Source organism: Protopterus annectens, chromosome 1.part2 (genome assembly GCF_019279795.1).
Source record: "Protopterus annectens isolate FY-2018-M chromosome 1.part2, PAN1.0, whole genome shotgun sequence".
NCBI lineage: Eukaryota > Metazoa > Chordata > Ceratodontiformes > Protopteridae > Protopterus > Protopterus annectens.
The window spans coordinates 623,018,570-623,045,826 of NC_056727.1; the positions used below are offsets into that span (position 1 = coordinate 623,018,570).

Genomic DNA, 27,257 nt, shown 5'->3' on the forward strand with positions numbered 1-27,257 from the left:
TGGCCTTAGACTGATCCATGATGTACAGTTCCAGGTTAAGCTAAATATCTGAAAACTTAGCTCTGGCTTATAAGCATTGTACCACATCAGACACATATGCATGGAATTACAGATTAGGTTAGTTCACTCCCCCAATTTTGAAAGGTGCTGCCAACACTTTCCAAACAATGCATGGGAATCTTCCTTTCTGAAGTAAGCCTGGCATCATATTGGAGAAGGTATTACATAAGGAATAAAATCTGGGGTGGACAGACAATATAGACACATTTAACTTTGCCAGCAGAAAAAGAGTTAAGTGGTTCCAGCATTTCAGCAAGAATGATAATTCCTTCAATAACCCAGCAGTGTAGGTATTAATAGTGCCTGTGGTTTCTGTCATTCTGTTTTGTATAATCCCTATGTATGTCTTCTGATTAACTGTAAGTATTTTAAAACTCACAAGGCTGTCTGCCATAGCCGTGCAGTAACCGTTAAGGGGGAATACATCCAAATTGTGTTTATTTAGTTATAGCACAGATATTTTCCCAAATCCTCCTATTGTTTTCAACACCATACTTAGGCACTGCTGTGGTTGTGACAAACATATAATACCATTATCAGTAAACCACGATGTACTGACTTGGTGTTTTGATGAACAATGCAGACCTACATCTGGGATGAAACAGCTAAGTGCCTGAATAAATGGGACAAAAAGAAGTATGGAGCGCAAATAGCCCCTGAGTATCTTGTTCTAAATTGAAGATGGGTGATCAAATTCCATTAAAAATTACATATATGCCTGCAATTGCATATGCAGAATTTGGCACACTGTGATAAACTATTGTACACTGAAATGTGTGATGTGCTTTCCTAAAGAAAAGGCCAGGATATGACATCAAAAGTCTTTTTGGAGCCAAGACAAAAAGCAGCAATGGGAAATCATTCACTCTGGCTGTACAGATGTAGGTTTTGCCACAAATGCACTAAGTAGGGCCAGCTCTGTCTTACTTTAACAAAATCCTTTCTGGAACAGCTGAACTAGTATTGTTAAAACCTTTCCCATTCTTTTGGCCAACACTTTAGCCAGTATTTTACTTTCCATCTTCTTCTTCTTTCGGCTTTTCCCGGTTAGGGGTTGCCACAGCGGATTACCTGTCCGCTCATGATTGGCAGTGGAGTTTTATGATGTCGAGTTGCCAGCCCGGCACCCAACCTTCCACAGAAGGCACACACATGCACACACTCACACCTAGGGCCAATTTAGAGTGTTCAATCCACCTACAGCATGTCTTTGGGATGTGGGAGGAAACAACAGGGAAATGGGCTGATAAGAAGTTTGTTCTGTGGTATCGTGGTCTCGTTTAGAGAAGAATCACCTCTAGCTTACTGGAAGGAGGTATAAGTCTGTTTTGGAGCACTTGTTTACATTTCCTGAAGTGGAGGGGCCAGTTCCCTCCAATACACTTTGTAAAAGTAAATTGTGATGCCATTGGAGATGGTATTTGCAATATTAGGTAGTGTTTTTTTTCTCCCCACATGCATTTTGGTTTTGTTTTTTTAAAAGTAGTTTTCAGAATAATAGCTTTTGTACTATCAACTCAAAATGCAAATGCAGTCACAGAGTAATCATAAATACTTAAAAGGCCTACAGAGATCAAAGCTTTGAATAATCACATGTATATGCATACAAGGAAGAATTTAGTAAGTATGTATTTTTTTCTTACTGGAACAACATCACCACAAAATCTATTGACAAAAAATATTGAAATAAAAATATTGATACTAAAACATGCATGTTGCAAGACATAACCCTGAAGCAAGCAAATATAAAAAAATATATAATTGATACTAAAACATGCCTTTTGCAAGACATAACCTTGAAGCAAGCAAATAAAAAATATATATCTTAATTGAGAAGCAAGCAAATAAAAAAAAAACACCAAAAACTAAATGAAGTGGGAGGCTTCGCCCCCCCCTCCCCCATACGCCCCTACTGAAATATACCAACTCCGAGATCGCACTACAGTGAAGGAAATGGCAAAACATGGATGGCCGGCCCAGCGATTTCTTTTCCTGGTAAAAAAAAAAAATATATATATATATATATATAGTTTCACTTTATAATCTCGAAAAATACTGAAATATCGAATTTCATTATCTCGAGACTATAAAGCCGAATTTTCAAAATACCGAAACCCTAAAATCGCGAAATTCAAAATCAGGAACGTAAACACACCGTACACCACACAACACATGCACCATCCTTCCCACACTACAACAAACAAAACACACACAAACACAAAACCACAATTAAACAAGCCTACCCTACAAATAAGCAAGGGGGCAAGCCCCCCTGCACCCCCCATGTGCCCCCCCCACATCCCTGCTACTTATATATACTAACTCTGAGGTCGCACCAAACAAAATAAGACAGTAAACTCATCACTACATACTCTACAGTCCCCTTACACACACACATATCACATATATACAAACACCACCACTTTCAACATGTAAACACTCATACTTTCACCTACCTACCTACTCTAACCCACACCTAAAACTACCGAACGCACTCACATACACTCAAATACCTACCCAAAAACCATTAAAAAAATATTCACTTATGTTAATTTCCAGCCAAATCCACACACCAAACCGTACATCAGGCACACAGTACATCCCACGTCACGTACCATAACCACAACTTCGACATTTCCAGATTCGCTGTTATGAAGTTTTGCTATTTTAAAAATTTGACTTTATGGTCTCGAAATACTGGAATTCTATATTTCAGTATTCCGAGATTATGAAGTGAAACCATATATATATATATATATATATATATATATATATATATACACACACACACACACAAGCATATATACATATATATATATATATATATATATATATATATATATATATATATACACACACACACACACACTCACATATATATATATATATATATGTGTGTGTGTGTGTGTATATATATATATTTATATATATATGTATGTATATATATATATATATATATATATATATATATATATATATATATGGGTCTACCTGAAAACGCCGAAAGTCCACAACACTGACAACGAGATCACTGACACTGGAAGATCGACAACGGAGATGATCGAAAGCTGAGAATACCAGCGCTGAGAACACCGACATGTTAAGGTAAGTGTGCGATAGGGATGGATGTTAGGGTCAGGGTGTGGGTAAGGTAAGTGTGTGATAGTGACAGACGTTAAGGTAGGGTGCGGGTCAGGTAAGTGTGCGATAGTGACGGACTTTAGGTTTAGTGGTGGGTTAAGTGAGTTAGGGTTAGGGTGTGGGTAAGGTACGTGTGCGATAGTGACGAGCTTGAGGGTTAGGGGCGGATTAAGTGAGTTAGGGTTAGAGTGCGGGTAAGGTAAGTGTGTGATAGTGACAGACTTAAGGGTTAGGTGCAAATTAAGTGAGCTAGGGTTAGGGTATGGGTAAGGTAAGTGTGCGATAGAGATGGACCGTAGGGTTAGGGTTTGGGTTTGGGTTAAGGTTAGTGCATAGATAGTTGTGTATGTAAGGTTTAGTGTAGGTTTGTAAGGTTTTTAGTGTGCTTGTGTTGTGTGTGCATTTTTCAGGAAAGGTATTTGTTTTGTTGATTGTCGGGATTGTGGTTTGTTGGGCATGTGAAGTTTCATGTTTTTTAACTTTTGTTTTTTTTCGGTTTTGTCGTGTTGGTTATTTCGTTGTCGGTGTTTTGGTGTGTCGGTGTTATCAGGTAGACCCATATAAATATATATATATATATATATATATATATATATACACACATATATATAACAAAAAACAAAAAAGATCAGGTACCTTAACCAGGAAACAAGTATCAGTCACAAAAAGGTACCAATAGGATGTGCCGAAATAATCACTGTGCAAAGATGTAGCAGCCACAAACAGATTTATGGCATAAACACCAACCAAAATCCACAGCGTTTTCATCCACAGACTTCTTCAGATGTACAAACAAATTCATCAGTTAAGGCAGCTTATATACCCTCCCCTAAATGTTTAATTGAATCACTTATTAACATATTTAGTCAATTCCATACAACTTCCCCCTTAAAGCCATAATAACCATACTAATACTAATATAAAAGCCATACATATTTAAAATACTTTTTTAAAAGGCAGATGAGAAACTCAAATACATCAATACTCTTACTCAAATAAGTTACCCTTTCTAATAAATAACTATGATAATCCAAAAAATAATAAATATTTACTAAAAAATGTATATATATGTATTTGTAAAATACATTAGAGAGCGTGGAATACATAAAAATGACAATTAATGTACAAGAATTGACAACAATAATCTGAAACCCTAAAAAATAGAAGTAAAAAATGCATTGCTTCACAGAACACAGGACTAAATTCACTTCTATCCTTCTACAATTTAGCAGCCCTCATTCTCAGTGTGGGAGCAATAGAAATGTGTTCATTAAGCCCGGGGAGTTTGTTAGCTTCCAAGAGTAATTGCCAATACATCTCTCTCTTACTTCTATTCTGTTCTCTCATGGGTCCCTCCTAGAATCTTGGTGCACCATTTCAATTACAAGAAAAAAACAACTGGGCCTTAGCACACAATAAACTATGTTTATATAATGCATTGTTACTGTCCTACGTTCTAATGGCATTTAGATGTTCATATATTCTCATTTTTAGTTTTTGTGTAGTTTTACCTATATAGAATGCCCCACATGTCTTACAAAGACCTAAGTATACAAGTCCTGCACTATCACAGTTAGAAAAACTAACACTTTTAATCAAATATTGTCTATTTTTAATGTACACCAAGTCCTGCCTAAGAATATATGAACATTGGGCACAAGACCCACACTTGTAGGTCCTATGTTTTCGTCCTTTCTGTCCCTTATAGTTGCTTTCCAGTAACTCTTTAAAGTTTTTACCTTTCTTATAGGTAAATGTCAGTGGATTTTTGAACAACATGTCCAATTCTGAATAGCTACTAAACCTACCCCAATGCTGTGTTATGATATTTTTAACTTTTTTTGTGTTCTGATTGTAAAACATCACATAATTGCTCGTGAAATACTGTGATAGTGCAGGAATTGTATACCTAGGTCTTTGTAAGACATGTGGGGCATTCTATATAGGCAAAACTACAGAAAAACTAAAAAGGAGAATATATGAACATCTAAATGCCATTAGAATGAAGGACAGTAACAATGCCTTAAATAAACATAGTTTATCGTGTGCTAAGGCCCAGTGGGTTTTTTTTGTAATTGAAATGGTGCACCAAGATTCTAGGGGGGCCCCGTGGGAGAACATAATAGAAGTAAGAGAGATATATTGGCAAATATTCTTGGAAGCTAACAAACTCCCTGGGCTTAATGAACACATTTCTATTGCTCCCACACTGAGAATGAGGGCTGCTAAATTGTAGAAGGATGGAAGTGAATTTAGTCCTATGTTCTGTGAAGCAATGCATTTTTTACTTCTATTTTTTAGGGTTTCAGATTATTGTTGTCAATTCTTGTACATTAATTGTAATTTTTTTATGTATTCCATGCTTTCTAATGTATTTTACAAATATATATATAAATATATATATATATATATATATATATATATATATACATACATTTTTTTAGTAAATACTTATTATTTTTTAGATTATCATAGTTATTTATTAGAAAGGGTCACTTATTTGAGTAAGAGTATTAATGTATCTGAGTTTCTCATCTGCCTTTTAAAAGAAGTATTTTAAATATGTATGGCTTTTATATTAGTATTAGTATGGTTATTATGGCTTTAAGAGGGAAGTTGTATGGAAATGACTAAATATGTTAATAAATTATTCAATTAAACATTTAGGGGAGGGTATATAAGCTGCCTTAACTGATGAATTTGTTTGTACATCTGAAGAAGTCAGTGGATGAAAACGCTGTAGATTCTGGTTGGCGTTTATGCAATAAATCTGTTTGTGGCTGCTACATCTTTGCACGGTGATTATTTCGGCACCTCCTATTGGTACCTTTTTGTGATATATATATATATATATATATATATATATATATATATATATATATATATATTTTTTTTTTTTTTTTTGCAGGAGAGTAAGCCCCCCTGTACCTTTCCTAACCCCCTGCTAATTATATATTCCAGCTCTGACACATTTCCATCCCCTCTAGAACAGCAATCTTGCATCAGGATGACAATCAGCTTTTCTGCCAATCATCTGTGGTCACCACAACAGATATCAACCATTTGCAATTCAATCTATTGTGAGGATCCCATACTTACTATGCACTGGTATAAATTCAAGAGATTTGTTGCTGGTTCATAAAATAAGTAAGAATAACAAACTGATTTGGGGAGAATTTACAAGGAATTAAATGAAAAAATATACCTCTAAATATAATACACCTATTTAATAAATGCACTTAGTGAGTTTGATCAAAAATTTGAATTTGAGGTAAAAGAACCGGTGCAAAATATAGTGAAAAAAATCCCATCTTACCTTGTCTTCCATCCCAACAGCTTTGAGGGCTTGCCGTCCTCTATGTGACAATGCCAAATTGATGCTCCTCCCACGAACAACTTTTGCAGTTCGAATATCTGTAAAAAAAAAAAATCACATTGTACTGTATTAAGCATATGGAGATCACAATGCAATATAACAGATGTGGAATCTGACTGTTTCAGAAGCAGACATTTCTGAAAATAGAAAACTAAAAATTCAGAAAATGTTTGGATCATGAATCCACAGACAAATTCATAAACATTACCATATATGCATTTGCTTATTACACTGCAGTAAAACAGTGATAATAGTGGCACAGTGCTCTGACTATATGATAAAAGTAATGCACAGAAAGCGTTTCAGTAACAATACTATATCGTAAGATGATATACAATGTGACACAAGACAATGGAAATTTTTCATGTGTTTGTGTGGTATGTGAATGTAAAAAAAAGAAATTATGTCTTACCATAAATTTCCATCTGTGTTGCTCATCTTCTTTCATTCATCACTGATGGGTTCGGTTCTGAGTCCACGGAACTGAGTCAGCCTATCACCAAGCTCGCGACAGCCAAAAAACTCTTGCGGTCTCTACCCAGAATGCCCTTCTTCATTTTACCTAAGATCGAGTTTGTTAGGAAAGGAAGTAAAGCCGAGGCCACTTATACGCAAGTACCCTAGTGCACCACTTAGACCCAAAGCATCCCCAAGGAGCTTTTGGAGGGGGAAGGAGGGTGGGAAGTGATGAATGAAGGAAGATGAACAACATCTGTGTTGTTAATCTTATTTCCATTCATCACTGATGGGACAGAATCCTAAGCTACTTTGAGGTCCATGGGTGGCCCTTATGGAAAAACATTCCTGAGTACCATTGAGCTGAAGGCAGCTCTCCCTCTGGAGACCAGGTCCAATTTGTAATGATTGATAAAGGTATGAGTCTTAGCCCAAGTAGCTACTGCACAGATGTTATCCATGGATGCCCTGGAATGGAAAGCTATAGAAGTTGCCATACATCTAGTAGAGTGGGCTTTAACTTTTTGCATGGATTCATCATGGAGGGAAAAGGTGACATGAATGCAGTCCCTTAGCCCTCTTGATAATGTAACCTTGGAAACAGCTTCTCCTATTTTGGGTCCCAAGAAGGAGTTGAAAAGCTGTTCAGATTTACGGATAGGTATGGTCCTGTCTAGGTAAAATCTTAATTGTTGATGTAAGTCTAAGGTGTGAAGGCAATACTCTCCTCTGTTGGCAAACTTTGGAAAAATACCTGTAGATCAATGGACTGGTTAATAGAGAATTCAAAAACAACTTTGTGAAGAAAGGATGGGTTCGTCCAGAGTGACATTCTGTCTTTATGAAAAATCAGATAGGGCCTCTTGATACACAATGCCTGCAGCTCCGAAACTCTTCTGGCAGAGGTAATGGCTACCAGAATCAAAGATTTCCATGACAAAAACTTTAGATCACACTTAGCTGCAGGCTCAAAGGGCTTTTGAGTCAAAGACTGAAGGACTAAAGTGAGGTTCCATGGTTCTACACGCTGTCTGAGAGGAGGCCTGAAATGAGAGGTCCCTTTGAGAAAAGCCTTGCAGAGGTGTAAAGAGATAAGAGGGGTGTCATCTATACCATTGCGGAAGTTGGAAATTGCTGCTAGATGCACTCATACTGTAGAGGCAGGGGCTCCGTTATCAAAAAACTTAGCCAAGTATTGAAGCACTGCTGTAACTGGGGCTGAATACGGGTCCAGCATGTTATCCTTGGGCTAAATGGAAAATCTTTTCCATTTATCCTGATATAGTCTTCTGGTGGATGGTTTGTGAGAGGCCAGAATGATGTCTCGAACAGGTGAGGAGAGATTAGCCTGCCTGGCAACTAGCGGAAGTGGAGAAACCATGCTGTCAGCTTGAGAGTGGACAGGTTCGGGTGACACAACCCTTGGGGCTGAATGATCAGATCTGGTACAGGGTCCAGAATCCACGGCGAGTATACTAGGTGAGGATGAAGAATGGAAAACCAAACTTGTCAAGGCCAGAATGGGGCTATGAGGATCACCCTGCATCTCAACTGAAGAGCTTTCTTTAGAAATTGTGGGATCAGAGGAATGGAAAGATAGGTGTAGAGAAGTCCAGTGGGCCAATCGTGGATCAGAGCATCCCTCGGTGACTCCCCCTCTGGGGAAAGTAGGGGGAAGTAGCTGCTGCACTTCATGTTTCATGGGGAGGCGAAAAGATCGCAGCAAGGCTGGCCTCAGTGGCTGAAGATTGCAGATGCCACCTCTGGGTTGAGGGACCACTTGTGGGGCATGAGGATGCATCTGCTCAGTTTGTCCGCAATCACATTGGAGCTCCCCGGGATATGCTTTGCTATCAGAAAGTAGTTGGAATCTATCGCCCACTTCCAAATTCGCATGGCTTCTCAACATAGGGGGTAGGACTTGGTTCCTCCTTGCTTGCTGATGTATCAGACCTCTGACATATTGTATGACTGAAATGCAATTGTCCTGGAGGGGAGAGCCAAATGGAATGCCTGCAATCCTAACAACACAGCTCTCATTTCTAGAAGATTGATATGTAGGTGAGCCTCTGAGGTGGATCATGTGCCTTGGACAGTCTTTCCCTAAAAATGGCCACCCCCCCACCTGATCAGGGAAGCATCTGTGGTTGCAATGGCTGTGGCCTGGGAGGGTTGAAATGGGCATCTCCAAAGATCTACATCTGGCCTCATCCATCAAAGCAGGTCCTACTTGCAGGAGTTGGTTATTAGAATCTTGTAATCCAAGAGATGACAGTTTGGCAATCATTGACACAGAAGGAGCCAATGCAGAATTCGCATATGTAGCTTTGCTAGAGGCACTTTTGGAATTGACGCAGCCATGGAGCCTAGGGCTTGGAGAACCTCCCTTGCAGAGGCTGATGTTTGAGAAAGAATCACTCGGATTTGAAGCCTCAATTGATGGAGTCTGTGAAGAGGGATGGATACCAGACAGGACTGAGTATTGAACACTGATCAAATGAACTCTATTTTTTGTGTAGGGATAAGATTTGATTTCTCCCAATGTATCGTTATTCCCAACAATTTTGCCAGAGAGAGAGTATGTTGTAGTGCAGTTACCAGAAGAAGCTTGGTGGGGACAGTAAGGAGCCAGTTGTCTAGATATGGAAACACCCAGAATCCTTTTAGTCTCAAGTGAGCTGTTACCACTGCCATGTATTTCATGAATACTCTGGGGGCTGTAGAGAGACCGAACAGCAGGGCATGGAATTGGTAATGACTGGCTCCTAGCCAGAAGCGAAGCAGACTCCTGGAGTGTTTGTCCATCTTGATGTGGCAATACACATCCCAGAGATCTATAGAGCACATCCAATCACCTTCTCTTAAAAAGGGAAGGATGGACTGAATCGTGACCATCCGGAATTTGGTATGGGTGATAGACTTCTTTAAGTTGCTGAGATCCAAAATGGGTCTCCATTCCCCTATCTTTTGGCACCAAAAAGAATCACAAGTAAAATCCAGATCTACGCTGGTCTGGCGGGACTGGTTGGATGGCTCTTTTGAGACAGCTTTATAATCTCTGAAGCTGCTTCTTCCCTTTGATTGGGTGGAACGTCTGGAAGTTTTCTTGGAAATTTTGGCTGACAAGAAAGGGGAATGGTGTAACCTCTGGTGATAATACTCTGCACTCAGTGATCAGTGGCGATAGAGTGCCAGGCAGTCTGGTGCAGAGAGACATGACCCCCAACTGCTTACAGAGGTAAGCAACCAGGCTGCACCTCAGGAGCACTGATAAGGCTGTCCAGAGAAGGAGTCCCTGGAGCCTTGGTTGCAAGGACCCCCCTCTACCTCTATAGGGGCGTCTTCCAGAATTGTTACTCCCTCTGCCTCTGGGAGTATCATCAGCATGTGCAGCACATAAAGGACCCTAAGATTTCTTATGCCACCTTTTCCAACTCTTCTGATTCATGGAGAAGGTACAATGAGGGTTGGAAAACCATAGGCCTATAGAAGACAGGGTTTTTCCATCTTACTCAAACCTGGCTAGTGTGTCCTTCACTTTGTAGCCAAAAAGGGATGAAGCTTCAATGGGAGCATTCAGAAAGAAAGACTTAAAGTGGCCAAACCTGCTGCTCTAGCCACCTCTTTGGTCACATGTGAGAGCAACCTCATGGATGAGTTGAATATTGATTCCAGGATTGCTAGCTGTGTGGCCACTCTGTCCCTGACCTCATCAGACAACTGTCTTGCAAGTGTCCCAGAGAGCTCAGAGATCAAGTCCCTCTGCAGCCTCATAAAATGTGCCAAATAATTCAGGGAGCATATAGCAAAGGTCCCTGATGCAAAAACATGCTTCCCAAGTCTGTCCACCTCCTGGGACTCCCTGCTGGGTTGGGGGACAGTGGAACTTTCCTCAGCCAAGTCCTTTTTTGTGGCCACCACCACCACCATAGCATCAACTAGTAAACCTCTGGACCAGTGCAGATTCTCCACAGGAGGGGAAATATTTTGTCTGGTCTCCAGGGGATCGCCTCAATGGAATTATGGTTCTTCCACACATGCTGCATGACAAGTTGGACAAGTTGGTTGGCAGGGGGGGTCACCCAAGAGGTAAAAGGCCGGGCATGAAAAGCCTGCAGAAACATGGACTCCTCAGATGAAAGGTTGGAGGGCTTCCAGTCACCTCTCTGCTTTAACATCTCAAGGATGTGACTGTGGAGACTCGTAATCCATGTATTCCATTAAGGACTCTTCATGCGAGTCCACATGCTTCTTCTTGCACATCTTCTTTCGAGGGGGACTCCTCAGTGGGGATCTCTGAGCAGGACTCAGAAGAGTGGGTACCCTGAACAGGGGTGTCCTGCGGCTTTTCTGCCCAGTGTCCCGGGGGGGAGGTCTGTGACAGCTGTAGGTCAGGGGGTGAAAACTGGGATTCCGACATCAAAGCAGTGCTGCCAGAAGCAAAAGCCCTCTCCATCATGAGAAAGGCAGGCCCGGCAAAAGAGGGATGGGAGCCCGAAACTGAGAAAGACAACCTCAGGACCAGAGTCACACCCAACTCCGATGGACCCACCCTCACAGGAGGAGCCTCAAGCAGGATCGGCATTGATGCAGCCATCGGCGCTGAGGAGGGAACCAAGGAGAAAGTCAGCACCGTATCCCAGGCTGACGTGCCCGTCCCCCAATCCCCAGACTGAGGAAGGACCAGTTAGACGGGAGCCAAAGACCAAAGAGACAAACCCAGAGCCAGAGTGAGATGCACCATAGGTGCCGAGGTGATGGATTCCAAGAGGGATGTCGGAGCAGAAGGCTTTGGAATTGAGATGGTCGAAGGAGTGTATGATGGATTCCGTGGACAAAGCAACCCAGGTCCAGCAGTTGGATTTTTTTTTGAAAGTGAGGGAATCTCCCTGGCTACCAACATCTGGTCCACAAGATGCACCATGTTATGTTCCGAAAGGCTCCTGGTGGATCTAGTGGATACTCCAGATGGAGAGTCAGGACGTTCGAGAAATGGGCTATACGCTTAGCCAGAAATGGGTTTACGAAGGGAGAGTGTCGGGTCCATGGTGCAAGATCTACCAGCACCAAAGTTTCTAGTTTCAAGACTGGAAGCAAAGGGGTCAGATCCAGTGAGGTCAGTACAACTCTCAGTGCCAAAGTTGCACTCGGAGCCCAAATGGTCAGTTCCAAAATGGAAACTGCAGTTGTAGTAGAAAGTGTGCCCTGAGCTGAAGTAGCTACAGGTGCGAAGTCGAAATAGGTGAAGTAAGATCTATGGTCAGTGCCGGAGGCAGGGCGTATGCCAAAACAGGCATAGATATTGAAGGTTTTTAGATGGTTGGAGCCAAGGAAGGTGGAGCCTAAGAGGCAGATTTATGCTCCGATGATAACTTAGGGACCTTAGATTTCCCAGGTTTGCTCTGATCACCTGATGGTGAAGAAGTAACAGAATGGGATCTCTTTTTGTCCTTAGAAGGAGGGGTTGAGACCTCCATCTCAGAAATGGCCTCTGAGAAGGGAGACTTGAGTAACCCCTTCAGAATGAGTTTATTTTTGCGCTTATTAAGAGTGCATTGGTTGAAACTTTGACAAATATCACATGGAGGTTGCACCGAAAGGTGGGCCACTCCCAAACAGAATGCACAGTCATCATGCGAATCACTGTTAGGTAACTTGCCCTTGCAAGAAGTATAATGCTTAAAGCCTGAAGTACCTTTCTTATCCGACATCTTAGTAGAAAGGGACACCACAGCTAACTATATAATCCAACAATAATGAAGTCAACTCCATTCAAAAAATCACAAGAAAATCACCAATATAACAATACACTGTATGAAGAAAAGAAAGGGAAACACCTGAATAAAGACAAAAGCTAACAGCTTAATCAAGAGAAAACAATACCAGCTATGGTACTGAAGAAATACCACAAGGGTAAGGGAAAAAGCAGTACCAACAATGGTACTTGAAGTTTACCAATGGTAACAATGGGTAGAGTGGAAAGTATAAGGTTAGACCGAAGAAAAAATACTAGCAATACTAAAGGTTTAGTAAAATACAAAGATATCCAAAAACTTTTACACAAATATCAAAGTAGATTTCACTTAGCTGAGAGCTCAGCTGAAACGCAGCTTTACAGCTATTCAGTAAACGAGATCTGGAGTAACAGGGAGAAGGGCATTCTGAGTAGACAGCCCAAGAGTTTTTTTGGCTGACGAGAGCTTGGTAATAGGCCGACTCAGTTCCAAGGGCTTGAAACCGAACCCATCAAAGATGAATGGAAAGAAGATTAACAACATCAGATCTATATTTTCAATGAAAAAATCTGCCAGATTTCTATAACTTTACCTATTCAGATTATGACCATTATATTTTGTCTACTTAAATAGCTGAACACATAGGTTCATAGGCAGGTACTAGGCTATTGGCACAAGGGCATAAGTAAGCCTAGCCAACAAGGTTCCCTGGCTTACACCATCCAAGAAAGTTAATTTCCTTTGCCCCTGTTGAGCAGAGCCACAGAAGTGATCCCCGGGGTGTATTTCCTATTTCCGATCCACTCATCAAGATTTTTCTTGAAGAGTGCTAATGAAGAACTTTGCTTGACATAGATGGGTAGCTTGTTCCAGAGTATAGGAAATCTCTGGGACAGGAATCTATCCCTCCAGCATGTCCTGTTTATTGTGGTAACAAGGTTTAGGTCCCTAGAGCATGTAGCTTGGAGGGATTGGGATTTCTTTAGGTGTAGCATGTCCAAATCTCTGGGCTTAACATAGCTTTATATGTTAGGCAGAGATCTCCTTGGAGTAGGAGATATGCTACAGAGTAAAGCTGTGTTTTTTTTAGCCTCTGGCTAACGAAGTTCACAGATGACTGCAAACTAGGAGCCATAGTCAAGTCCCCAAATGATGTGGACATCCTACAGAAGGGCCTCACTGAGACAGATGCCTGGTGTCAGAGGCATGGCCTCAAGTTCAATGCGAAAAAGTGCATTGTCATCCCCTTTGGTATAAACTCTGTACCCATGAACTACCACATAAACGGCAGTCTACTTAACACCGAATGTGTGATAAGAGAGTTTGGGTCCCAGGTGAACAGTAGTCTCTCCATTGATAATCACATCGCCACAGTAGTCAGGAAATCCTTCTATATGGCACACCTGATCACAAAAGGGTTCTCATCCAGCAAAAGAGAGGTCATTGTTCCCCTCTACTCGGCACTCATTACACCCATTACAGAGTACAATGCCCCTTTTGGAATGAACCTCACAAGACATCTGCAGCAGCTGGAAAGGTCACAAAAGCACCTCACAAAGAGGATTACTGGCCTCAAACAGATGCCCTACACTGACCGTCTCAAAAAACTCCAGCTTTACTCTGTAGCATATCGCCTACTCCGAGGTGATCTCTGCCTAACATATAAAGCTATGTTAAACCCAGAGCTGTTGGACATGCTACACCTAAAGAAATCCCAGTCCCTTGAAGCTACATGCTCTAGGGACCTATACCTTGTCACCACAATAAACAGGACATGCTGGAGGGATAGATTCCTATCCCAGAGACTTGCCATACTCTGGAAAAAGCCGCCCATCTATGTCAAGCAAAGTTCCTCATTAGCAGTCTTCAAGAAAAATCTTGATGAGTGGATGGGAAATAGGAAATACACCCCGGGGATCACTTCTGTGGCTCTGCTCGACAGGGGCACAGGAAACTAACTTTCTTCGGTGGCATAAGCTAGGGAACCTTGTTGGCTAGGCTTACTTTGGCCCTTGAGCCGATAGCCTAGTACCTACCTATGACAGTAGCATAAATACACATACCTGTGCTGCAGCAGGTAATGTCAACTTCACTGTTCTCCTTCTCTACCTAGTAGACACAGCATATCATTCATGTCTGGATTTGCAATATCAAACTGATCAAGGGGTATAACATTTCATATCAACACCTCACACTTGTTGCCTTCTCACCATAACAGCTTTCTTTCAAATGTATTGTTAGTTGCAGAGACACACTTCTAGTCTGAAATGTTAGCTCTCACCTAGTCTGCCTTGCTAAACACAGAACAAATTCAATAGTTTGTATTGTTTTCTATAATCTTCTGACTTTTTTAATGCAAACTTATGTATTCATTAAACTTCACATTAAAGACAGACAGGGTTTTGGTCATGCCCTGTTCTGTACACAGTTTACCATCTTGCACATAAAAAACATAAAATACAGTAAAATATATAAAGATGACATTATTGAACACTATTTCAAAAGCACCAATACCATAGTGTATTGAATGTGATTTTATCTAGTGTCATGCCTCTATAATGCACACTATTACTTCTCTTAACACACTCAGTTACAAATATCAGCACATGAATATATTTATTTTTACATCTGTATATCTATATGTATAGATACAGATATAGATATAAATTTAGATATATCTGTGTTATAGAAACTTACATCAAAGAATCATTTCATTGAGGATCGAAAAATCAGCAGATCGAACTGTATCAGCTTTTCCTGAGCAAAATTGTGGTATGGGGTGAGTGGGAATTTACACTTTCTTCACTGTAGTGTGATCTCAGAGTTGGCATATATATTTAAAAGGGGCAGGGTAAGGGTATTGCAGGGTGGTAATGTCTTCTTTACTGTTTTGTTTCTTTCAGTCTTTTAAAGATCTATATTTTGCATTCGTGGATCTTTGGTTCAGTGTTATGACATTTTTCTGAAATGTCATACGCACACACATACAGTATATGGTTACATCTCAATATATCAAAAGCACATTTGACTAAAAAGTTGTTTTTTTTTTTGCCAAAATGTCAGAAGCATATTTGTCTGAATGCTCACATTTATTGTGTTTGTAAGTAGGAGTGTGCAAAAAACTGAATATCTGTCTAAAAAGGTTATAGTGGTTGGTATGTAAGTGTGAATATTTGCAGGTTAGAATTAGGGTAAGGGTTATATAAAGGGATATATTCATTGATTTGCATGTTTGGTGTTGTAAGTGTTCTCTGTCCTTCTGTCTTGTGTAGTGGTACTACTGGGAAAAGGGTGTTTAGTACCCTAATGCATAGGGTTAAGGTTAGAATAAGGGTTAGGGTTATCACACATGAGTAAGGCAGTGAAGGAGCAGTGTAGTGGGAAGGGCTTTGTCCCCTTCACCATCTTATTTGTGTGTGCTAACCCTGACCCTACACATTACATTACTTAAAACCCTTTCCCCAACAGTACCACTACCAAGATGGCACTTGATCTCATTTTGTAGTTGAGGTGTATGATATAGGGCATTTTTGCTGGGTAGAATTTTGTGATCAGATATTACAAATTTTCATCTTTTTGTGCTTTCAGTGTTTTTTTATATTTTGAGGTTTAATATTTTGAATTGTAGATATTTTATGATCCAAACGTGTGTGTGTGTGTGTGTGTGTGTGTGTGTGTGTGTGTGTGTGTGTGTGGGGGTGTGTGTGTGTGTGTGTGTGTGTGTATATATATATATATATATATATATATATATATATATATATATATATACGTGTGTGTGTGTGTGTGCGTGTGTGTATATGAGCTGCTAACAAGCCATTAACAAGCTGTTTCCTGTAGGCCAAGATTTGATTCTGTCAGCTGTCATTTGTTTGTTGTCTGACTATGAGACTCTCATAAAGTCACTTAAACCAGATAGTGTGTTGGGGCACTTGGAAAATTGGACTAGGCTTCTCAATGGTCTTAATTATCTATGAATATTTACACACATCTATATCTACATCTATATGTATTTATCTATGTATCTATTTATCTATATATGTATATGCATATATATCGATAGATATAGACATACATGTACAGAGTTCCCAATCTGATATGCCCACGTTGTCCAAGGTCCTTCAAAGTCATAGCAAGCAGCACAGAGTCGGAGCTGTACTTGAGTGACAAGGTAGAACAACATTCTACTAGTACTTAACATTACATTGCACATGCCTGTGCTCAAGGTGTACAGCTGAGAAGGAAGTATGTCATCACATCATCAGGGGTGTGTCATTCCAGTCTGTGCATGAGGCTACTGTATAAGGCTGACTCTACATTGGTGGTTGGAGGCCATGAGTGTAGAACCAACATAGATACATTTGAGTGGGGGACTGCTAGAGGATGAGTCAAAAATGAAAGATAAATACTGTTTAATGCAATAACAACCAGTTCTGTGTGACTGCTACTGGGTGTACCCTTGGATGGTATGTTTTGTCATTAGATATGAAGTGGGATGGGAAAATGGCCAGCACATATGGACACATAATAACTGTGATCATGGACATCTAATGGGTGTTGCTATTATACAATGGGATACTTAAAATAGACTGCCCATGATGTGTATATTTATTGATTTTTATTTTACATTTATTTACCGGGAAAGTCTGACTGGGCAAAATGTAATTTTTCAGCAGAGGCCAGGGGAGAAAAGCTCCGCATTTATAAATACATATTTGTAAGATACATATACAGCGTACAGATACAAATATTAATTCATATGCAATTAGTATATGCAATTAGACAGATGTGCTTATTATACTAATGCACTATCACTCTGCTCTCTCACCTACCCTTTTCTTGTCTTCATACTACTATAAACTTTCTCCTTGTTTTATTACTTTTATTTCCCTACTATGTTTACTCATTACTACTGCTTACTCTCTCTGAATCTGTTGTATTTGTAATACTACTGAATTCTCTCTGATGTCTACCCCTTCTTATGAATCATTAGCTTTAAAAGTGTCTGCCATCTATCCCTCCTCATGCATGCATGCTGTTTTAGTGGAGTAACCTTCTTAGTTAACAAGCACTTGTCAGAAAATATAACAGTGATGAAAACCCATTAATAGGATTTTTGCTCTATTTGCCTTGATGGAGTGACCATGAAGCTGATTATATTAAGGAAGGATTGTGGGAGGTCTGACTCATGGAAAATTATCCTCAATTTTCCTGCATCATTAATTTTGTTTTAGCTATTACTATTTTGATCAAGCAGCTGTTGGCTGCTCAGCTTATACCTGTATTGAAGAATTCCAGTCGCTTTGTTTCGGAATGCTTTCTTGAGTGTTTTTTTTTTTTTTTACAGGGACAACTCTAAGATGTTTGGAAGCATTCTGTGGCCTTAGTAAACATTTTGTGCTGATGTACTGCAAGCCTTGTACAATACTTATGCAGCTCCTAGTCAGTCCTATTGTATTCAACATTGCTATAACTGGCACATCACTCTTGTTTAATCTTACATGCATGTAATATCTTAGGCCCTGTCTGCCACTAAAATGGATTCCATTAGATTAGCCGACCTACCCATTTAACAAACTTTGATTAAATAAACACGTGACAAGTATTTTTTTTTCCCAGATAGTGGTGGCTTTTTTATACCTTTTTTCATGACAAGAACATTTTAAGCATGTACTGCTTCTGAAAGTTTTTGGTTTTATTTATATTTCACAAGGTCAGGCTAATGTTTCAGTTTATTATAAAAAATAGTCAAACATCATCTTTTGAGACTGTTGTTGCTTGGGTAACATCAGTGGACCCCCCCCCCCCACCCCCAAATTATCAGATATTGCACTTCAAACACATGAAGTTGTGATCAGAAGATGACAAATGGGAATTTATCAGGTAGTATTCTTTCATGTAGGGAGTATGATTCATATACTTCATGTGATTTAATATAATCACTTTCAAGGTCACCATTAAGCAGAGAGAACAGCCAAATGTTTGCTCTTTTGCATATTTCTCCTTTCCTCAACAAATTCAGAGAAAAACACTATTTTTTATAAAAAGTGTTTGAAAGTATCCAAATGAGGTACTATAGTTCGAGCAGAATAAAAGTATCCTAATTGCAGCAATGCTCAAATTAGTTTTCTATTGTGGAGATCAACTCTTTTTGCCAGAGGCAGTGTATTTTTTTCTACCAGCAAGCTTAAAATAGTCTATATTTATCTTCCTTAATTTATGTTGTTGTATGATGTGCTTCATAAAGATATCATAGTATCATAGTAGAATACTAGGCTATGGAACCAAGGGGCCTAACTACCTAACCACCCTTCCCAATAAAAATTGATAGGTATTTGTTCCCAAGGGTTTCGTGGGGATATACATGCTTGGGTATGGGTGACAGTATTTACAAGCTTCCTCTAATAGAGACACAGTTGCCCGACAAGGGGTATAGTTAAGATTTTCTATGCACTGATCCAAGTTTTGCTTGAATACGTGCAGGGATGAACTCTGTTTCACATGGATGGGAAGCCTGTTCCAGAGAAACGAGGGGGCTCTAAGACACATACCTGTCCCTCCAGCATGTCCTTTTTATGTTGCAGAAGGTTTAGGTCCCTGGCTAGAGTATTCCTCATGCTATTTGTTTGATGGATATGCAATAGGTCCATTCGGGCTGACTCAGAGAATGCTTTGCAGACCAGGTATGGGTTGCCTCTCATCAGCCTGTAGGAGGCCATATACAAAGACAAGGTTTATAAGACAGTCCACATAGGACTTGTTTTCCACACCATGTATTTTTGTAAGGAACTCTGAAGTTGCTCCATTTGTTACATACACCTGGCTAGTTCAACACTGAAGATGGCACTGTACTCAGTGCTTGGTCTTATGGCCTTATGAGAGCAGAGTACAACGGAATGATGGCATATTTGGATCTAGATGTCATACCCCTGCTTAGAAGTTGTGCAACATAGAATGATTTCACAGTACAGGAAACATGCGATGGCCAAATGACAAATCACTGCCTATATGTGTTCCCAAATCCCTGATACAAAAGGCAACTCTTAGGGATGTATCATCATTGTAGTAGTTTGCTGGGGTGACTGTCTTTCCTAGCAATACTATGATACACGTTTGGCACTGACTTTCAGACTATGAATGGCACTAGTTGTTAGTCTGTGTTAGGCAATCTTACAGGATAGTTGTGCATTGGGGGATTCAATGAATGTACCTAATTTGTACTCATCTGCAAATCTGGTCAGCCAAAGGTCCTTGACATTAGCCTTGGCATCAGAAAAGTAGATGCCAAATGGGAGCAGCCCCAGCACTGAACCCTGAGAAACCTCAATAGTAACTGGTCTTTTGGTGGAGAAAGACTCCCCTATTATAACTTCTTAGGTCCTGTCTGTAAGCCATTTGGTGATAGAGCAGGTGATGGCTTTATACCTAGTTTAGTCAGCTTTTTTAAACTGGCCAAGTGGGGTATTGTGTCAAATGCCTTGGCCAGGTGAAGGTAGGCAGTAGGCACTATTTTGCCCTTGTCCATTGCTTTTGTGACCTTCTCAAAGAAGTCCACCAAGTTAGGTAAACAAGACCTGCTCTTGACAAACTCAAACAGATCTGGGTCCAATGTTTGTAGGTTACCTATGTCATCATTTAGAATATCCATGATTATTCTCTCCATAACTTTGCATATCAGACTAATAAGGTTTATGGACTGATAATTCCCTGGATCAGTGAATGGCCCATCTTTGTGCAGTGTGATAACCACTGCAGTCCTCCATTCATTTTGCACAAAGCCTGTTTGAAAGCTGTAGATAAAGTGTTTCTAGTGGTTCTGACAGTTCATGTTTCAAGGCACAGCAAAATAATGGGCATAGTTTCTCCAAACTAAAGGGGTGGCGTAAGCCACAAAACTATGGGCTGGGCTTGTAAATGCCCTTGGGCAGATAGCCTAGTATGAACCTATGAACCTATGAACCTATGCTATTAAGGAGGCATCATGGGATATCATTAGGACACATCCATTCAGTATTCCTGGCCTTGGAGAGTACCTTGTGCCTTTGCTCTGTTGTGACAGCTTGCGGAGTTATGGATGTGAGTATTACCTGAGGGGAATTTGACAGAAAGAGGAGAATACATTTGGACCTAAATTTGTTGGCTAGTTGGTTTGCTATATCTTCCAACTCGATATAGATGGCACCATTTACAATTAATTTGGTACTTTGCTGTAAATTGCTTTTGAGGTTACAGGCATAGCTGAAGAAAGCTTTGTGATCGTCCTTGGCCTGGGAGGTGAAATTTACCTCAGATTTGGTTTTGGTGGACTTTATTAGCCCCTAAACTGCTTGTTTAGGTTGGTGAAGTATTTTTTACTTTGCTAAGCATTGCAGCTCCTAATTTTTGACATTAATTTCTTCTTTTTGTTATATAACCTATTGATACTGAGATTCCACCATAGTAGCTTGTTTTCTGAATTGATCTTCTGTTTAATCTGGGTTGGTACAGTTGTCTCTGTGCAGCTGTTAGTATGATTATACAGGGTTTCTGTGAATGATTCTTCACAGGCAGCCATATTCCTCAAGATTTGGGACTTGACATTTTGCCAGAGTATCACTTAGTAGTAGAACATTTGCCCTAGAATAATTCCTGAACATTCCCTTGTTTTGCCTTTATCTCAAAGGAAACATAATATAATATGTCCTGATCAGCGAGGGCACTACATTACAGAGGGTGCAATATTCCGCCATACAGACTATCTGGCTCAAGGTGCCATCCACCTCACCTCAAATGGAACAAACTAAGAAGATGTTTTTGAGGAGAGGTTATGACCTTGAGATTTTACATCAAGCTCAGAGTAGGATCAATAAAGAATTGAAGGATGGGGGTAGTATCTTCAAGTACAAATATACATCGGCAGGGGGATTTAACATGGTTGGTTGCAATCGAAGTGAGATTAATAGGGATAATGCAATATATTATGTATCAGTATATAACACCAGTAGTGATGAAATGAAATCATTAATTGAATATTACTGGAGATATTTGTTAGAGGATAGTTTACTAAGAAACATTTTACCTAAAAAAACCTTTTTCTCTTATAAGAGAGGTAGAAGCTTAAAAGATATGGTGGAACATGGAAGGTTCTATCCACCGGCGGTCAGTATTCCAAACACTTTAAATATGAAGGGGACATTGTGTTGTAATAAATGTAGCATCTGTGCCAATGTGGTTAAAACTTTTGATAACATCAATGGTATTAAATTTGAGCCCAAGGATGTTTTTACATGTAGAAGTAAAGGGGTGATATATGCACTAAAATGCCCATGTGAATTGTTTTTTATAGGGGAAACTAAGAGGGAATTTCGTATCAGATTTACAGAACATGTTAGGATGTTAAGAATAAAAAAGAAGATAAAATAATAGCTGCACATTTTAAAATGTTTCATGGAAGTGATGCAACAAAGTTGAAAGGAACAATTTTAGAAACTGTTAAGTGGTTTTATGAAGACGAAAATAAATTAAAGCATAAATTATGTTGTAAGGAAAGTATTTACATTTTAAAAATTAAAACACTTGTGCCAAATGGCCTTAATAATTATTTAAATTGGAAGTGTTTGCTTTAATATGGAAAAGTATTCCTTAATTGGTGCAATTGATTTTCAATTGAAAGCTAATTGAGGAAGTTTTTTTGTATATAAATGTATGAAGAGTGCTAAATGTTGTGTGTTACTCCTGGAAGGTGGATGCACTGAAGCGCTAGAGAGAGTGAAATAAAAGTTTTGTATGTGCCTTGCTTTTGCTTGATCCATTGGGTATTGTCGTTGTACTTTATCTGGCTCAAGGTGTCTACATTTACAAAGTCCAGGAATCCTTGGGCATGCATGTTAGGGGCCATGCATGATTTCCAGTTTATACTGGAGTAGTTAAAGTCATCAATGAGTGCAGTGTTAGGTTAAAAGGAGAGCATGTATTATGTTTTTTTTTTCTGGGTTATAGATGTGGGCCTGTAGCTTGCAAATATATCGCATAGCACTTTGGCAAAGGTAATTTGGACATGGAAAAGTTCAAGTCTGTCACACAGATGCACCAACCTTGAGATGTGCTTGTTTTTAATGTAACTAGAGACATCTCTACTTTTTGTCCCTCCCTGTGTATAAATGTGTGTAAGGCATTGCAGCCCTGGATTGCCATGGTGCTGTCTGTTGCTTTAAACCATGTCTCAGTAATATACAGAAGTCTACATTCTCCATGGTGAGGAGAGCTTGCAGGCAGTGGAGTTTCTTGTTTAGACTCTTATCATTGAGGAGTAACACCTTCAGATTTTAATGGGCTGGTTCAGCTATGTCTGTATGCTTATGCTGGCAATGCCTAAAAAAGGCAGTATGGGGGTAGACAAGGTTTTAGCCAGTATTTAAAATCCCAGAGGGGACAAGTGCAGACCATTCCTGGCAAAGCAGCATGGTCTGTCCGCCATATCCTCCCAGACTGGAAAATATTGTAATCCTTTTGAATGACACCATACTCTAAGCCATTTGTTAAAGTCAGTTATTTTCTGTTCACATTGTGGCATCATCCTTGGGGAAAAATAGAAAGCTAGTCAATTGCTAGGCTCATACTGGCCTGGGACATGTAGTCGGAGAGCTCCATCATGACTGTATTCATGTAGTTCAGGGAGGTATTTCACAGGTCATTTATGTCCATGTGGACTGTGACTGAATCTGACTGGTATGTGTGGTTCAATGACTTAAGTGCATGTGTGATCTGATGGATCCTGGCCCTTTACAGACAGCTGACTGTGACCCTCTTCTTACTTAGCTTAGTGAATGGGACATCTGTGTGTCTTACGATGGAGTCTCCTATGGCCAAAGTATAGTGTTATTTGGTGGTGTGCCTTATGGGCTTACAGGCCATATGTGTAGTACTAGATTTCAAATTTGATTTTGAGGTTGCTGAGGATACTTCTTGTTTGTGCAATGTATGTGAGGTCTTTGTGGTTTAGGGAAATTAAATTTAATAGCCTCAGCATATGTGGATCTATGTGTATGGTCCATACTGTGTGTGGTGGGTGTAGTATGTGTGTTTGATATTATAAATGCTTGCATGTGAGAGCCTTGCCTCCAGTGACATTATGTAGCTACATTTCTCACACATACTATTGGCATAATAGAATTAAGCAGTTGTCAATAAACATGAGACAGTCGCTGCATTGCCTCAGGATGCCCAAACCCACCAGGCTGGCTGCAGATATAGCAGGGAAGTGCATGTCCATGACTACAGATCCTAATTTCTTGTTCTACAAGAGGATAGTATAAGAGGGGTTTACAGACAGCTAGCTTTGTTGGTATAAGAGTATACATTATAATCATAACTATCTAAGTCCAAACGTGGGGAGGAGGGTCTTCCTCAGTATATAGACTAATTGCTCTCTGTGCAGCTAAATACTGTGTACATGTTTTTATATTGAAAATTTTAATTCTGTGTGCCTGCAGTGAGCACAATCGTGTAAATGAACTTAGTTAATACAGGCCGGGAAAACTGACTAAAAGCAAATAATCCTCTGACCAATATAATCCCCAGCACAGGCAGACCAAGTTACCATCTACACCTACTAGAAAAGCAGTCCCACGCCTTTTTAATGTAAAAGCATACTACAGTTAGCCCAAAGTGAATTCAAGCAGGACAATCAAGCAAACTAGCTAGAAACAAACACTACAATGCAGAGAAACTAAAAGCAAGGACAGTGAGAAGAATAGCCCTTTACAGTGTTAAAGGGAAGAGAAATACCATACATAACTCAAAAAAAAGCAGCAGTACTCTAAAATATCTTTTAAAAAGTGCAAAAACTTGGTTTAAAGTATTAATTTGTGCTAAGATTGCACTGGATACAAGCCATGTGTTTGTGAGCCCTGTGGAAATGAGCCAAGAACTGTGGAAAAGCACATCACGTTTAATATCTCATCATTTTATAATGTGATTAATAAAGCTGTAGCTCTAGTATTGTATGTCTTTATTTCATGGCTTCTTATGTTTAAAAAATGTGCATACTAATACCATATTTTTTTATAGTTTTTTTATGTTTTCAAGACTAAGACACACACATACACACACACACACACACACACACACACACACACACACACACACTTGGTGGGATTCAGAAAGATCAGTGGCATATTGTATACATAGACAGTATGGGCATCTCTGGAGCACAGAAAGCTAGGTGTGCAGTTCTGTGAAGAATCATGACCTCCTCTATCCGGCATAGAGTTCCATGATAATAAGGGCTTTAGCATACCAAATGTCCATGAACACTACTGTCTATCCAGGGCATTGGTGTTCCACATGATTGAAAGCAAGGTGTCTATCCTTCCTGTCTAACAAACAATATTTGAATACAAGTGGTTGTAGATCCATGGAGAAAATTATCTAGATACGATTCCCATACCAACATCTCACAGTTTGTCCCTGCAGTAAATGACAAAATGATTTTGCACAACTATGTGGTCCAAACTGTGACTTTTGTCTAATCTACAGAAACCAGTATAAAGCTTGTCACCTGCCATGCGATGTATATGCACTCCAAAGGATGGCATTATGTGACCTTTGAGCACAGTTGACAGACAGGATGTCTATTAACTGATCTAACAATGAGGGTGAATGCCAGATTCCATATATAGCAATAACTGATGCCTGGTACTGAAGGCATTCCAGCAATTCAGAGAGTTTTCACAGAACATCCCAAGCAGCCATAGTTACAACAGCAATAATTTAACTCATTAAAACTTAGTGGCACCTCTAGATATTTCTCTAGTATTCGCTGAGTGATGTCTTCTGTCATCTAATATCACTTGTTCATATTAACAGTAATTCTTTTAAAACAATATTATATAAAAGTAAATGAAAAATTTCTTGTTAAAGCCAACATGATGGTCAAAGCAACTACTTTGATATTTGCCTTCTGTCTGCTACAACTGAAAGATATTAACTGTTCGGTATTTGCTTTTATAGCACCACTTATAGTTACAGAGATGACAACATTAGAAGCAGAAATTCTAACAACCCAATCTGAAGTAAATCCACATAAAACCCTCATAATTATTGCCTCCTACCTACACCAGGAAATAATCTACCTACCATTGAAAGCATATCTCCCAGCCTCAGAGAGCAAGAAATCTGGACAAAGCCATTAATAAAAGTGGGATAAAGGCCTAAAAGTAGGGAAAATTTTTAAATATTGCTCTTAGAAACTTAGCGAGTTGACAGAATAACAGCTTTTGCATTAGCATGAATTTTCTGAAGGGTATGAAGTCTGAAACTCAAATGTTTGTCACTATTTTCTAACTTCAAGTCTTTAATGATTTGCTACTAAATTGCCAGAAAACCACAGTTTTATAAAAAAATGTACCAAAAATATGAGGCATAAATCTGGACATTCTGCAAAAATCTGTATGGTTGAGAGGTATGATTGGATGTCTCTTATCCTGGGCATCCTCTACTTTCAACCAAGAAATTATAGTGCTAGGCGATTTTAACTTGGACTGGCTCTCCTGCTCATCTGACAACCCCTCCAGTTTTATCAATCTGTTCAATTTCACCCAAATTATAAACTCCCCCACTAGAATCAGTAAACACACTAAGAAAGAATCTATTCTAGACTGGATACTAACCAATAAGCCCAACCATGCCCACCAGGCTGGGTGCCTCTCCGATTCTCTCAGTGATCACTCCCCTACCTTTCTACTAAGGAAACTCATTCACTGTCCCTGTAATGTCATTTTCAAACACATACACAACAAAAGAAACTTTTCCCCTACCATCTTAAATTCCCTACTTCAAAACTGCAACTGGTCACCTCTAAAATTGCTCCACCTAGACCAAGCTGTACAATATTTTAATGATACCTTTCCTCAACATCCTTAATAACCTTGCTCCAAAAAAGAAAAATATGGTCCAAAGCCAAAAACCTACCTTGGATAACCAAAGATGCTACATCTCTCATTAAACAAAGGGATGGAGCTCAATCAGCTCACCACTGCCCACTCCATTATCCGCAGACCTGAAAACTGCCCGTAGTGCAACTAAATAACAACCTTGGGACCCTTAGATCATCTGATAAACTTATACTCAAGGTAACAAAGTCCCATAATTACTTTGGTGACTCTCTTTTCTCCTATAAAGCAGCTAAACAGTAGAACCTAATACCTCAGAATATCCTAAAAATCACAGATAGTCATAGCTTCAAACAACTCCTAAAGGAATACCTTACTCAACAGAGCTAGTTTCTCATGCCATCAATCAAATGTTTTCTTTCATGCTATCTCCGTGTCTTACTTCTACCAAATGAAAATACCACAATGGTTTATTTTAGTTACGTATCTAATGAGTTTCATATTACTGCCTGTAGTAAGGCTCAGGAAATGTAATGCTTTCTCTTTACATTCTCTTTTTGTAAATTGTGATTGTAGGCAAATGTTAAACTTTTTGTATATTCTTTGTAAATCTTTGTA

At 39.5% G+C, this 27,257-nt stretch overlaps 1 protein-coding gene across 1 annotated transcript in view; it reads right to left on the reverse strand.

Moving 5' to 3' along the window:
* The window catches only part of KMO (kynurenine 3-monooxygenase), a 616,236-nt gene that overhangs the window by 509,820 nt on the left and 79,159 nt on the right, over positions 1 to 27,257 (reverse strand). The window contains exon 3 of the mRNA XM_044058035.1: positions 6,518 to 6,615. Within this exon, the coding sequence (XP_043913970.1) occupies positions 6,518 to 6,615 (98 nt within the window). The remainder of the gene's footprint in view (positions 1 to 6,517; positions 6,616 to 27,257) is intronic.